Consider the following 13,322-nt stretch of genomic DNA (forward strand, 5'->3'; position numbering starts at 1 on the left):
CAAAAGRGAATTATTATAAAGATGCAATAATAATACCTGCAAACCCAACCCAGCTAAACTCAGTAAAGCTTTGCAAAGGCCTCTCATGTCAATACCCAAGGGCAGGCTGTCTCTGCAACATCACAGCTCAGGACCAGGACTAGTCTTCTATACTCCGTTGCTTGGTAGAAACAAAATCTCCAGACATCAGCCAACAGGGAGACTTTTGCACAGGATTTTCTTTTCTGCAACTGAGCTCTGAGCAGGAGCTGCTTCTGCTCCAGGCACTAAAGCCCTGCGTTGCTCAGTGCGTATCCCAAGGAGGCCATCGGCTTTGACACGCCACGGAGGAAGGAAGCCCTTATCTCCAGTGAGCACCATTCCCCTAAGGAGCCAGATAGAAAATCAATAGCAGAAACGCACAGATTTGCTGGCTCTGAAGTGCCAAGGAGATAGGAGGCCATCACGCATGATTAGCATTGCTGATTATCTGCTCATTTTTAGCAGAAGAATTCCTTTAGCGCCCGCCTGTCTGCCCCTCTATCGCTCATCCATCTTCTTCCTCTTTTGTCTTCCTTGGGTCAGTACCATATGTAGTTCCCCCTTTCCCCCTCTCACACATCTCCTAAGCTCCAGGACATAGTGCATAGGTGTTTAGGGTTTTTAGAGAACACAACAGAGAACAGAGGAGGGGTGGGTGCTCCTGAAAAGGTCCCATTTTTCCTTTTCCCACTGAAAATTGACATGGATATAAAATTTGCATGAAGAAGTGTGCTCATGGGAGGGTAAACAAACAAACCAAGTACATTGTAAACTCTTTGGGATTCCTGYTCCTTTTTATTTGGGATGCTCCACCAAGTATCACCCGACTCGATTTAAATTGCTTCCCAGACCTAGCATTTGTTGTTTCCCTGATCCATGAACTTTTTTGAGGCATTTATTCCTTACTACTCCCCAGCGGAGCTTTTTGCATCCATTCAAGCAGCACTGTCCGGCACCTAGGGCTGYGTCCTCCAGAGCAAGAGTCACTAACCCTAATTCAGAGCCTTCCCCTTACGCAACACATGTCTCCATAATTGAGTGACAAGGACATGTTTCTCCATTGAGTATAAATATTTCAAAGGGAAGGGAAGATTCCCAGATCATGAATGATTCAAGATTACAAAGTATTTAATGGACTACAGTTATAGTTGTGAGGAAGCAGATCTCACAGGCTCCCCTAGAAAGGGTTTTCCTCCTGAATAAAGCAATGTCAATAATTTACTGCAACATGAAGYTCCACAGCTGGTTGATGTTAAATGGTCTTCTAATTCCTAAACGGAGACTATTAGCACATGCTCATTATCGTATGTACATATTCACTCGCRTATGTAAACAATACCTCTACAGAGGCTCTGCAATCCCTGGAACGCAGTTACCTTGCAAAGTAACTATGACTATAGCTGGACAGATTTTCTGCTCCTACAAGTCAAATAATATAGTTTAGGACAGTATGATCCCCACCTAGAAATATTGCAGTCAGATTTTCAGGAGCTTATGTTTCCAACCAGGCAAAGCCCCAAGGACTTCTAGGTGAGCTGTATGAGAGGAAAAGTGCCTACAAGCTTCAAAGTTGCTCATTACTTTGCTAGTCTTTATCTCATCCTAAGGCAGCTCCTGATTCTACACRGTCTTCAGAGAAGAAGAATATTAAGTACTCTGAATAGAAAAAAGGGAGTTAAAAATTACATAGGTTAACAGCTAACATCAACATGCTTTCTATTGTCTTTAAGCTTAGGTTCCCTTATCTTAACATGCGAGGGACACTGCAAGGCATGTGATACAAATGATTGGCTAGAACAACCCACTTAAGCCTTCCACCAGGGTCTCTTGACTGTACCACAGACCCCTATTAGAGCCTCACAGACTGTTTGAACTTGCCTCGTCTCCATTCTCCTTCTGCAACRCGTGGTTGGTAACAGCTAATCAATCCTCGTGTTTTGCTTGCCTTGTCTCATTAGGCTATGGCCAGAGACTGCCACAGTCCATATTTAGCACAGCTGTGTTCTGTCATTCATCAGGGCTTCACAACACTTTGATGCAAATATCAAGGAATCTGTAGTTAGGTCTCCCAATCATTCTTAGTCCAGGCTTATAAATATTATTTTGTATTTCTAACACTTGTTGCAGTGTTTAGCATCTGACTAAAAGTAGTGGGTGTAGTTGACGGCAAAGCCTTCTCTGTGAGACGGAGATAAGAAAGAGAAGATAACAGTGAGCCCTGCTTTTGTTTCTTCTGCAGTCCACCTGCTCTTAAATACAAGTATGACCAGTAACAGAGCACAGCACTACAGCATTTATTCTTCCTTCTGATACTTGCAGCTATAAGCCAGGCAAGTACAATGTGCAATTCTATTGCTAAAAAGCTTCAATATTTGCAAGGCCAGTCACAGCCACCCAAGCCCAACTCCTTTCAGGAGAAACCACTTGCATCAGAGCAGATCCACAAAACCTCACAGCTGGGGCTAATCAAGGCTTATATACGCTGTGGCATGGTTTGGTGCTCACTGGTATCAGTCAGGAGGAAAGCTGGAGGACAACATGGTTGGTCAGGAGAAGGCAGGGGGTGATTTGGGATTGGTGAGAAAGAAGAGCAGGTTGCAACTGGTCGAGAGYGAAGGGGCATGGGTATATATAGGGCTGAGGGGGCAGCACAGTGCTGTTCTGAGGATGGGGTCTTTGTGCTGGGGCTGGTTTGGGGGTGGGTAGTCTGGGTTGTGGTGCCTCCTAGCCCAAATATTGGTGACAATTGAGAGATTCAGTCAACAGACTAATTAGSTAAAGGAAGTTCCTAGGCTTAATAAAATAACTTCTGTCTAGTGAATAGCTTTTTGTTTTGATTAAGGGGAATATATCCACCTATTTAGATAAGGTGTTTGCCAGTGGGATGCTCATTAGCTAGATATATTTGCTTTRTTGGACTGGGATCATAATTAAAGTCTTTCCTTCTGCTTCCCTCAGGAATGAAAGGATCTTGCTGGCTCTCTTTAGCTTAGAGTTTATCTTTAAAGGGCTCAGTGAAGCAACAGGCTTGTCTGGGAGAACATACCTAGAATAGGCAAATTGTCTTTCTAGCTAGGGGCCTGACCTGAAAGACCTGCCCTTGGCAGCTCTTCTAGAAGTTGAGCCTGGCTAAGAGCTGAAAGAGATCTTACAGGGCCTGAAATTCTGGCTGTTGTATCCTGTGGCAATACAAAGCTAGGAAGCAGTTCTGGGGTATCGTGCTTCCACGGTGCAATCTTAAGCTAAATGGACWGGGTTGGTAGCTTAACCTTCTTCAGCAGCTCCTCTCTTGCCACAYTGCCTTCATTCCAGCAAGGGGCACTATCAGAGAAACCGGGGCTGTAAGAAGAGGAAAAAACCCACCTCTCTATTCCTCCTTYCCTTACTCATTTCTCCATTCACAGTTGCTCCCTGTTGACTCCTAGGAGGATAGCCAAATGGATGGAAGTTTCTCCTCTTTCTTTACCTATCTCTTTGCTCTGATAGGTCCGGTGCTTATTTGTGCTGACAGTTATTAGCCAAACCATTAGCGTAAACCWCTCTTTCCAAGACATGGAGTGTGAAAGGCTGCCAAGCTCAAATAGCTGGTATTTTACTCTGGGAGTATAAGTGAGCTCACATGCTGCAGGCTAGGCAGCGAGCAGAGCCTTTGAGTGTTTGCTYTATCTTTTAAATGCCAGACTCCACAGAAAGCAATGACTCAATGCTGACCCAGGGAGAGGGAAGGCTCCTGTTTCCCCCTGCACTGATCTCYGAAGCAGAGAGCCCTCACCTGCATTAAGATATCCACATGCTGCTTCAACATGAGGATCCCTAATGAAACAGCCTGTTAAATTCATAAGCCTTTGGGGTAGTGTCTGTGTACTTAGCAATTCAGCAACCTCTTAATTAAAAACTTTCCTGTTATATTTGGGCCCCAGTGAGACACAACTCCGTGCTTAACAGGTGAGGCCATTCTGCTTTATGCAGTGCTAAGAGCAGCATTTGGATTTGCTGCAGGAGCTCACCACCCCCCTACCACTGCTATATTCATGTGGCAGGTCCAGCCGGGAAGTGGTCAGTTCAAGGCTATGGCTACACCAAGAGAGCTCAAGGTCACCTTTAGCTCCAGACCCACTCGCCATCTCAACCAGAAGCCCTGAAGCATGGCAGGAGCCATGCATACCCCAAGCTGCAGAAGGTGCTGGAAGTCATGTGTGTTGCTGGTCTTTGTTTGTACTCACCTTTCTCTGCTTCCTCTTGGTCTTATGGTCATAATTCCTTAGTTCTGGCTTTTCCAGCACAAAGTTTCTCTCCTGCCTCTAAGATGTATCCGGAAGGAAGACTAATTCCTCTCCAGACTTAGTGCTTGTCTTAATAAATAGCCCCAGTGGCTGGCACAGCTGTGCAAATTAGTGCAGCTAAGGGTGGTTGCGTGGCTCATACAATGACTAATGATGCTTAAAAGTGGACCTGGGATGGGAGGGAGGCCCCCTGTAAGTTCAGCTAAGCTGTCTTGTGCCTGATTACTTCATCTGTAAAATGGAGATGTTAACACTGTGCTGCCAGGGGGAGGAGGTGCAAACAGAGGGTGAAAGCCATCAAAGGCTGCAGACTGCTCTGGTTCTGCTGCCTGGTTAGTGGGTAACAGAGTGCAGAGGAGAGTCCAGGATGGGGGCAGAGGCAGTTTCCTTCTCTTGCATCCCTGGAGGCACCCACTTGCATTCTTTTCTTTGTTAAGCATTTAAAAGACTATACTCTCTGAGTACTTCTTCAGCTGGCAGAAACCCCATTGCACCACGATGACTGAGCAAATTCAAAGACCAGAGACCCCTAACCTGAGATATCAAGTGTTTGAGTTCCCAAAACCTCTTTCAGGCTTTCCAAAGTCATCAAACTGAGGAGTCCGGCACTGTTTCTCCTCATTCTCACTGGAATGAGAAAGAGAGGGATCAGGCCCAGAGAGCTTTCTAGTGCATTTGCTCAAAGCTGGCACTGCTTCCTGCTTCCTGCTTTCCAGCTCAAGGGCTAATTGCTGAGAAAGGCACTTTGCGCACAAAGTTAGCTTGATAGCTTTGGTGCCAAACCTGTGACTTTTATGCAAGATTAATCCTTACCTCCCAAATCTTTTCATGTTCAGGAGAAAAAAGAAATGTCTGTCAATGTCCAATAAATGATTCCAGGGACAAGCTTTCYACTGGAGGGAAACAGAATTAAAATACAGCAGCCCAGGATTTGAGTATCAAATATTTAACTCCTTCAGAGCTGAACAGTTCACCTGCCCTCAAACACATTGCTTGCACACGCCCTGAGTAGCTCAGCACCTCTTGGTCACAAAAGACGTCTCCATCTCTGTAGGGATGAGACTCAGGGCACTGGGGCTTGAGGGTAAACTTGGCCCATACACTTGCAGCACCTTGGGCAATAGCACAGATCCCTCACCAGGACAAAGCAACTGGGAATATCTGGGTTGTAGGGCACTAGGGAGCATGGTCTGCTGTCTTGGGGTTGCTTCCTGACCCAGGTGACCTGTCCTATTTCTCACACATTAAAAAAAAAATGCATCCTCCTTATAGTTGCCACTTGCCCTTAAGGAGCTATTGTAAAGACACCTTTCTGCTGTGGATTTTTGCTCCTTCCCCTTGTGAAGCTGGGGAAAAGGGTGACTGGTGTCTCCTACATGCACCTGCTTGCCTGAGCCTTGCTTAAGCCTGCTCCCTAGGTAGTACYAGGGGAGCTAAAGAGTTACCAGCAACTTGTGCATAGGGAAAAAGAGTCTCTGGTGTGTGCTGAGAGTGGAGCTGGAAGAAGGCCCTGYTGGGATTCACTGCCGGTGAACCTTAGACTAAAGTGATGTTTTGCTCAGCAACTTGTAATGCCAGGAAAGGCACTGCAGCTTGGTGAGGAGGCGGACAAGCCCCAGACAAGCAATCTCCAGAGCTACTTTTATGCTTTACTCCTATGAGGGTGCAGGGCTGCAGGGTTCGAAGCTCAGCCCACAGTTGGTAACCTGCCTCTTACTGTCCTTCYAACGCTGCCAAAGCACTTCAGCACCATGCTGGGCCCCCGCTAGCGAATGCTCCTCAGCAGTTGGCTTCTTCTCTTGCTGTTTTCCTGCTCCTCAGCCTGCCAGCTCTCCCTCACACAATTCCCACCAGGGGAGAAGTTTTCCTCCCACCCCGRAAGGTTACTGCCATGATGAGATAGGAAAGAGATCTCAGAGCTTCACTGACTAGGAACTTCGCTCCTCATCCTCAGGGATTAGCTAGGATGGCCTCTGATACATAGCAGAGTGCAACAATTTTCATAGTTTTTCATCTCCATGAAGGTATCTATGAGCCATCAGGATGCAGTCTGATCTCCCTGATGTAGGATAGACAGGGACTTCTGATTAACAGCATCTGCACTGATCGCAGCTTCTGGGCTGTGGTGCTTCTCAGAGACAGCTGGTATTTCTGAAGAGATTTAATGTCAAAATTCCAGTGAATTCAGAGGAACTCAGACTTTAATAGCTTTGAAAAAAGTGACTTTCAGGCAAGTACTAACTGGGAGTCAATGACAAACTCTGCTCCACATCCAGACTGCAAGTACTGGTTTGCATGAACCTTGCTGAAGTCTCATGTGCATGCTATCTCCTGCATTCCTATGGAAATTTCCGTATCTTCTGGTCTCTCTCAAAGCTGCCACATGGCTAGGTTGTGAGAAGGTGAAACTAGCACCTCCTGTCAACCTAACCAACCCTTTCCAAAAAAGGGGTATTTGCCATTCCCTGTGACAAAGAATCCACTTCCTACCTACCTGAGTGTCTCTTGCGGTCAGCAACTCCTTGTTAAAATTATGCTTTATCCTCAGCTGGAATTTGCCTGCTTCCTCCATCTCATTCTCCTCTCTTGACACAATGCCTTCAAAGCAGAGATGAAAGAGCATGTACAGTTTTTCTGCACTGCCATTTATGCCTTACTTTTTGTGTTTTTTGGGTGAAAGAGTGGGGAGAGACATAGGAAGAAAATAGAGGGCTGCAGTAGTATCGTAAGCACAACTCRCCGCTTTGTTCTGAGCACAAAACCCACCCTACAGAGACTCAGCTCTGCCTTCATGCCAGCTTCATCCTCCACTATTTCAAAGCAAGACTTGGTTGAAGGCAATTATGAGGTGCCTGTAACTGAGCCCGTCTGTCTTTCCTATAGAGTTGTGAAAGCAGAGCCAGTAGGATCCCCAAGATCATCTGGGCAATCTCATCCTCCTGACAAGCTCAGATGTCCCCAGAAACACTTCAGATGTTTGCCTAATGTGTTATCTAAAAACCTGCAGTGATGGAGACCCTACTTCCCAAGCAACTTGTCACAGGGTTTCATTCTCCTTTCCACTAGGAAGCTTTTCCTAATGTCTAACTTGAATTTTTCTTCCTGCAACTTAAACCCATTATTTCTTGTGTTATGCCCCATGGACAAGAAGAACATTTTATTGCCTTTCTCTTTGCAGTTCTCTCTCATGTATTTGAAGGCTATATTTATCCTTACAACGTTTCTGGAAGACAGAGTATTGCCATTATCTCTAGCAAACAGATGAAAGCAAAGAAACTGAGGGTGGTGTTTCTAGCTTAATTCTAAATGCCTGAAAGTTAGAAATCTTAACTACCTGTTTGATACAATCCGTGGAGAGATACAGACTCTTCCATAAAATGGTTGTCTGGGCTTGGTTCAGTTACCTTGACTCTCTTTCCTGCTGCTAGGGCAGGGGCTGGAGGACAGCTGTCTCTGTCATCTCTGCAGAAGCGCATGGTGTTGGGAACACCAATTTTGGGACTCATTTACAATAGTCCTACTGCCTCCATGTCAGCAGTCTTGCATGGGACCCACAGGAAAGGCTCACAGGGTTGCAGAGGAAAACAATCTCCTTGAAGACAGCAAGAGCTGAGCTTGGCACTAGCTCAACCTCTCAGCTGAGACACCCTCATAAAAAATATCTCCTTCCTTCAAAAATTGCTGGAAATTGATTTTTTAAAGAAAACTATAAATGCAAGTAGGTTCAATGCCCCGAGCGTGTTGCAGCAAACACCACTCATCTGAGATCCTTTCTGCTCGTTGTTGTACCTAGTATGTAGTTTTCCAGGTGGGAAACCCTAACCTTCCCCTTTCTGTCTCTGCACATCTGTCCTAAACCACACAGCAGAAAGACTAGCTGCAAAGGCTTCCCACTAACTCTCCGTAATACTACTGTTGTAGCACTGTCATCTTTTCCTTCCCGATCACAGAAATTATTGCTTCAAGACAAGATGAAGTAAATGCAGGTCCCTTCTTTGCAAAACAAGTCTGCAAGCCCAGAGCACCCATCACTGCTAATGAGGGTGGAGAAGGGGGTCCACTGAGGGGTGCATTTGCAGTGCTGTTGTGGCAACAAGCCTAATGCATGTTGCATAGCATCTGGGAGAGAGATCTTTGGTAAAATACTGCTTTTGAGGAGTTTTTTCAGGAAGAAATGCTATATTCAAGTTCGCTTATAATACTGTATTTCATGTGCAAAGTGACTGTCTCATTTCATCAAAGCAAACAGCACATATTAGTTGTTCCTTCCTTTTGATTATTTTCTAACACTACATTTGTGTTATGTTTGAATTTTGGCAGGGGCAAGAGAGTATAACAAATAGGAGATCAAGCTGAGTTTGTTTAGAGGAGGAGTTATATAATCATTTTTTCCACAGTTTTAAAAAAAGTAGTTTTGATGATACTAATACATGTTGCAAATTCAAGTAGTTAATTTGAAAAAAAAAATGAGAACATAAACATTTCAGTCTTTTTAGTGTTTGTGTCAGTCTGACACTTTCAGAAAAACGGACTTTGATTTCTTCATTTGAAGTGATGTCTCATCTCAAAGCTTCCTTTAACTGAACACTTTATTAACTGAAAATCATTCAAGAAATGCTAGAATTGTAGAAGATGTATTCAGCTTATTTCTAAAGGACTATTTTTTAAATTTTTTCAATTAATTAGCACTTTGAAGGTCAAGTTTTCTTCTCTTTCACCACAACCAACAGCCCATCATGCAGTCACTTCTCTGCCCAGCTCAACACAGACGCGCACTGAGCTGCTGCAAAGGCAATTCCAGCTCCCTGCAAAGAGGAGCAGGGGCCGAGCAGGGATGACCTGCTGCCTGCGCTCGCAGGGACTTGTAGGGATTTGTCTCAGTGAGACTTAAAATTCTCTCCCTGAAAAATCGCAGAATTTGACCAATTGCTATTTTTCCAACTTGAACAAAGTAAAACCGAACTCGGATTTTTTATTTTTTTAACTGTAGGAGGGAAGGGGAAAGAAGGGAGAATTCTTTGAGATGCAATATTTTTTGAGATGCTTTATTCTGGGTAGAACCTTTTTAAAAATAAAATCAAAATTAAAAGAATGGAAGAAGTCCTCTTAAACTCACAGTAAAACAAAACAACCAAAGTTTTGCTGTGCTAACAGCAGAACAGAATATTCCCGCTCAAATTATTTTTCCAAGAAGACTTTTCTCAAAGTCAATGTATTGCACAACACATTTCAGTTTAGCCCAAAACCCCAACAAAACAGATAAAAATTAATAGAGCTGGAAGACTCTGAGCCAGCTCTGCTTGTGAACTGGAGCACCTTTGCTAACGAAAGCTGTGCAGGATGACAGCTCCAGAGCCCAAATAGCTGTTACGTTTTTTTCTCTTCTTTGGCACGTGCTAATCTCCTATGAGTCCCAGGAGCGCTAGCTTTCACTCTGCAATATTAATATGGCTCTTGTCTGACGGCGGTGCTAATCCCTTCCCCAGAGTCTTGCCAGGGCTGCCCGTACTGTGTTGTGTCAGATTGGCAAGCTGACGCAGGAGGAGATCCGTGTGCATTTGTTGGTGCCGTAGGATGTTAACGCTTGCCTCCATCTGCTAAATGTGCTTCCCCAAGTCTSCTGGCCACCGCCTGGGAAGCAGCACAGTGTTTCAAGTACCAAACAAATCTGGTTTAGCAGAGCAGCTTGCAAACCCACTTAGTGGACCCTTGTTACCCAGCTGACCTGCTTAACTGGGAAGATTGCCAAGGAAAGGAATCAGGGAAGTACATTTTAATGACTGAGTGATGGCTCAGTGTCCCACCRAGCATAACAATTTATGATGTTCAAAACTTCTGATTGTGCTGGCTGTGGGTACTGTGGAACCAGGAGTTGGTAGTAAGAGATTGTGGCTCTTTGGGTTACTTCCCAGATATGTTCTATGGCAGGACCTTCCTTTTGACATGGATTTTTATGTAATTGATAAAATAATTGGAATGTAAAGTGGAATATTGTCTTTCTTTTCCAGAACCAGGCACAGAGTATTCAGATGATGCCTTCCTTTCTGTGGGATTGTAAAATCTCTGCAGCACCTTTTAGGAAGTGTCATCCTTGGCCTGGTTCTTGCAGAGGTTGGCCTGGTGGTTAAATCTATATGAAGTAATTCTGCAAGGCAACCAGCTGCTTGAAAGATCTGTATGTTCTAGAAGAGATTGTGGTGAGCTTCACAGCCTGTATTGTCTCCTCCAATACTGCATTAACARATAGCAGGGTTGTGAAAGGCCTGTTCTTTACAGGAAAATCCTTCCAGATGATCATGGGAGAACAGAACCAAGCTCCTGATTACTATTTAATATTTTAGGAAGCTCTGGAARTGATTGTCCTCAGTTTTGCCCCACCCTGGTGTCAAAGAGGTATTCTCATTGGTTCTTGTTTGGCAATTTGTTTTCCTGCTAGGATAGAAAACAAGTRATAACTCTTGTCTCTGTCTGTGAGTGAGGAAGGACATTCCCAAAGACCTGTGAAGGACAGACAATACACCTACGCAGCCAGAGACGCGTTGTGCTCCCAGCTTCTAAGTGGTGCTGCAGGTGACAACAGACTGCAGGAAGCGATTGATCATCCATGGGGAGAAGGCAGCTTACATGTGGTAGAGAGAAAAAAAGCAGCATYCACGAGAGAGAGTTCTTTTCTGAAGTCCTCTGCAGTTATCATCAAAGTTCATTCAGAGCAAATATTGTTTGCAAGAGACCTAGATAAATAGTCTGTGCTTCCAGCCCATTCTGTACTGAACCAGGGGAAACTAAATTGCTCCCTTCTAACACATACAGCAGACATCGAGCAGAAATGAGAAGCAGATTGCACCACAACAGCTTTAAAGTAGATTCTCAGCCACCTATACTAGCTAATTCTGCAGGCTACATGCTCAGCCCGAACAGGAAAACAGTGCTACAGAAGTAAGATGACAGTCTGAGTGGGAAAACCTGAAAAAGAACCTGATATGCCTGCAACCATCAGTCAAATATCACAACCTGGGAGCAACGCAGGAGACATTCTATGCGAAACTAGTTTCTCTTGTGGATATTGCGACTGAAGCACACACACTATGACCCCATCATCACCATGCACAATAGCCATGCCAGAGGCCCTATTACAACCATTGAAATGAGGAACAGAGGGATGCATTCACGAGTATTTCAGTGTTTGCTATTTGGTGGCCACTTAGGCCAAAAAAAATCATGCTGAGGAGGTGCATTTGTCTGTCTGTCTAACACCTTGGAGAAAGCTTTCAAAGGAAGATTTAAGTCTGTTGTGCAGTGGCCAGGGTTTCTGGAAGCGGGTGGAGAAGGTCTTGCTTTTGGCATTATACTTTTCTTAAAGAACCTATGATGGCAGCTGTTTCAGGGAATAGGSAAAGAAGACATCCCAAGGCAGTCTGAAATCCAAAGTTGGGTCTAACGTTCTGTCCTTGAAACACACACACACTATGAAATGATTCTTGACGAGACCATGGGGCATTCAGTGTTGTGTGTGCTCCCCTCCTCATGCAGTCATTCCTGAACCTCTGTCCTCTTCTCTTGGGCAATGACTGAGTAGGTGGTACTTCCTGAGCCATGGCTATGGTAGGAATAGCCATACTGACATCCCTCTCTGGGATGGCTGGTCCAGGTTCTGGATGGTGACAAGTATCGTGTTCAGTGCTTCTCCTTCTCCCTGTATGGCCACACCACATAGCTGTGGTGTTTGATGATTCATGTTACTCCCATCCAGTGGCAGCTGTGGAGAAAGGAAACACATGACACTGACATAATCCTTGCTCCTCCCATGCCAACATCCCGTTCTGCCTGGCTTGGGGGATATCCATACTTAAAGGGTCATGATCTCCTTTCCCTGTGGCAAAAGAGCTTTAGCATTCTTCCCTTCCATCTCTTCTACCTCACCGCCCCCTTTCCCTCCAGGTCAAACAACATTCAGATTCAGGATGATTCAGGATGACCTTATTAATGCTTAGACACTACCACAGCATTCCGGGCTAACACAGGACAGACTGCGACAGTGTCCCTGAGACACTCCACGGAGAGAATGTCAAACACATCAAGACTTAACTTCTCCTAGAATATACGTTACCACAAGCACTCTGCCTTTCACCTCCTCAGTGGGCGTCACGACCTCACTTATGGACCTCAAGCTGCAGAATAGCTGAACCTTCAGAAGGAAGTGAAGAGATGCACTGCCTACTGGCTCTAGCATTTGCTGAGGGGGTGTTTGGCTGTTCCTGTCAGAAGCAAAAGGTGCTCTGCATGGACCTGTTAAAAAAGAGTAAGTCTGGCTGTAAATAGGCATTTCACCATGATCGTACTGCTTACAAATGAAATTGAGGAGAGGTGACTTCTTGCCAACACACATGCAGAAAGAAGAGAGCTATTCTAATGTAAAACCAAAGAGGATAAAACTTATTCCCAACAAATTATTTGCCCCAAATGAACACAACAGGATAGTGAAGCTGTAACAGCATGTACCACATCTAGAGCAATCCAAAACAGTGTTACTTAAGTGAGAAGGTCCTACCAACACTGCTCAAAAGTAGAGCCTGCCAACCAACTTTGAGGCAGAGGATTATGTACTCCACTGTTGTAGTTACTTCCACAATGCTGAGAAAAACATGTTGTCACACCCTTTAAAAGGTTCCCACTACCTGTGCTTGTGGCCCCTGTGATGGCAGAGAGGAGAGCAGTAAGAATTCTCTCAGATCATTAGCTGCAATCAGTGCTGCTGATCAGCTGAAACAAGGCTGAAGGGTATGAGTAGTTTTTCTATAGCTCATTAGTTTCAGAAGATGTGAAGCTGCCTTCTGCTCTTCTTGCCAAGCTGCTGACATCATCCAATTTGTTGTTATACAGTAGAGGTCACAAGGAGGATGAAAGACTCCAGAACATGCCCGGAGCCCTAAGGCATCCTTTTCTGCTGGGAATGAAGTTGATCCAGATGTTGATATGGCCATGGACAGTGAGATGGAGGAGATGGGAAGGCAGTCAAGA

General features: G+C 44.9%; 1 protein-coding gene across 1 annotated transcript in view; it reads right to left on the minus strand.

Annotated features, from left to right (window-relative positions):
• Positions 1 to 12,480: 12,480 nt before the first annotated feature.
• Positions 12,481 to 13,322, minus strand: part of LOC146593634 (acid-sensing ion channel 2-like) — a 33,433-nt gene continuing 32,591 nt past the window's right edge. The window contains exon 2 of the mRNA XM_085308934.1: positions 12,481 to 12,590. Within this exon, the coding sequence (XP_085165060.1) occupies positions 12,528 to 12,590 (63 nt within the window). The 3' untranslated portion in view covers positions 12,481 to 12,527. The remainder of the gene's footprint in view (positions 12,591 to 13,322) is intronic.

This window comes from Rhea americana, unplaced genomic scaffold, assembly GCF_003343005.1.
Source record: "Rhea americana isolate MKP2758 unplaced genomic scaffold, rheAme1 scaffold_287, whole genome shotgun sequence".
Classification (NCBI taxonomy): domain Eukaryota; kingdom Metazoa; phylum Chordata; class Aves; order Rheiformes; family Rheidae; genus Rhea; species Rhea americana.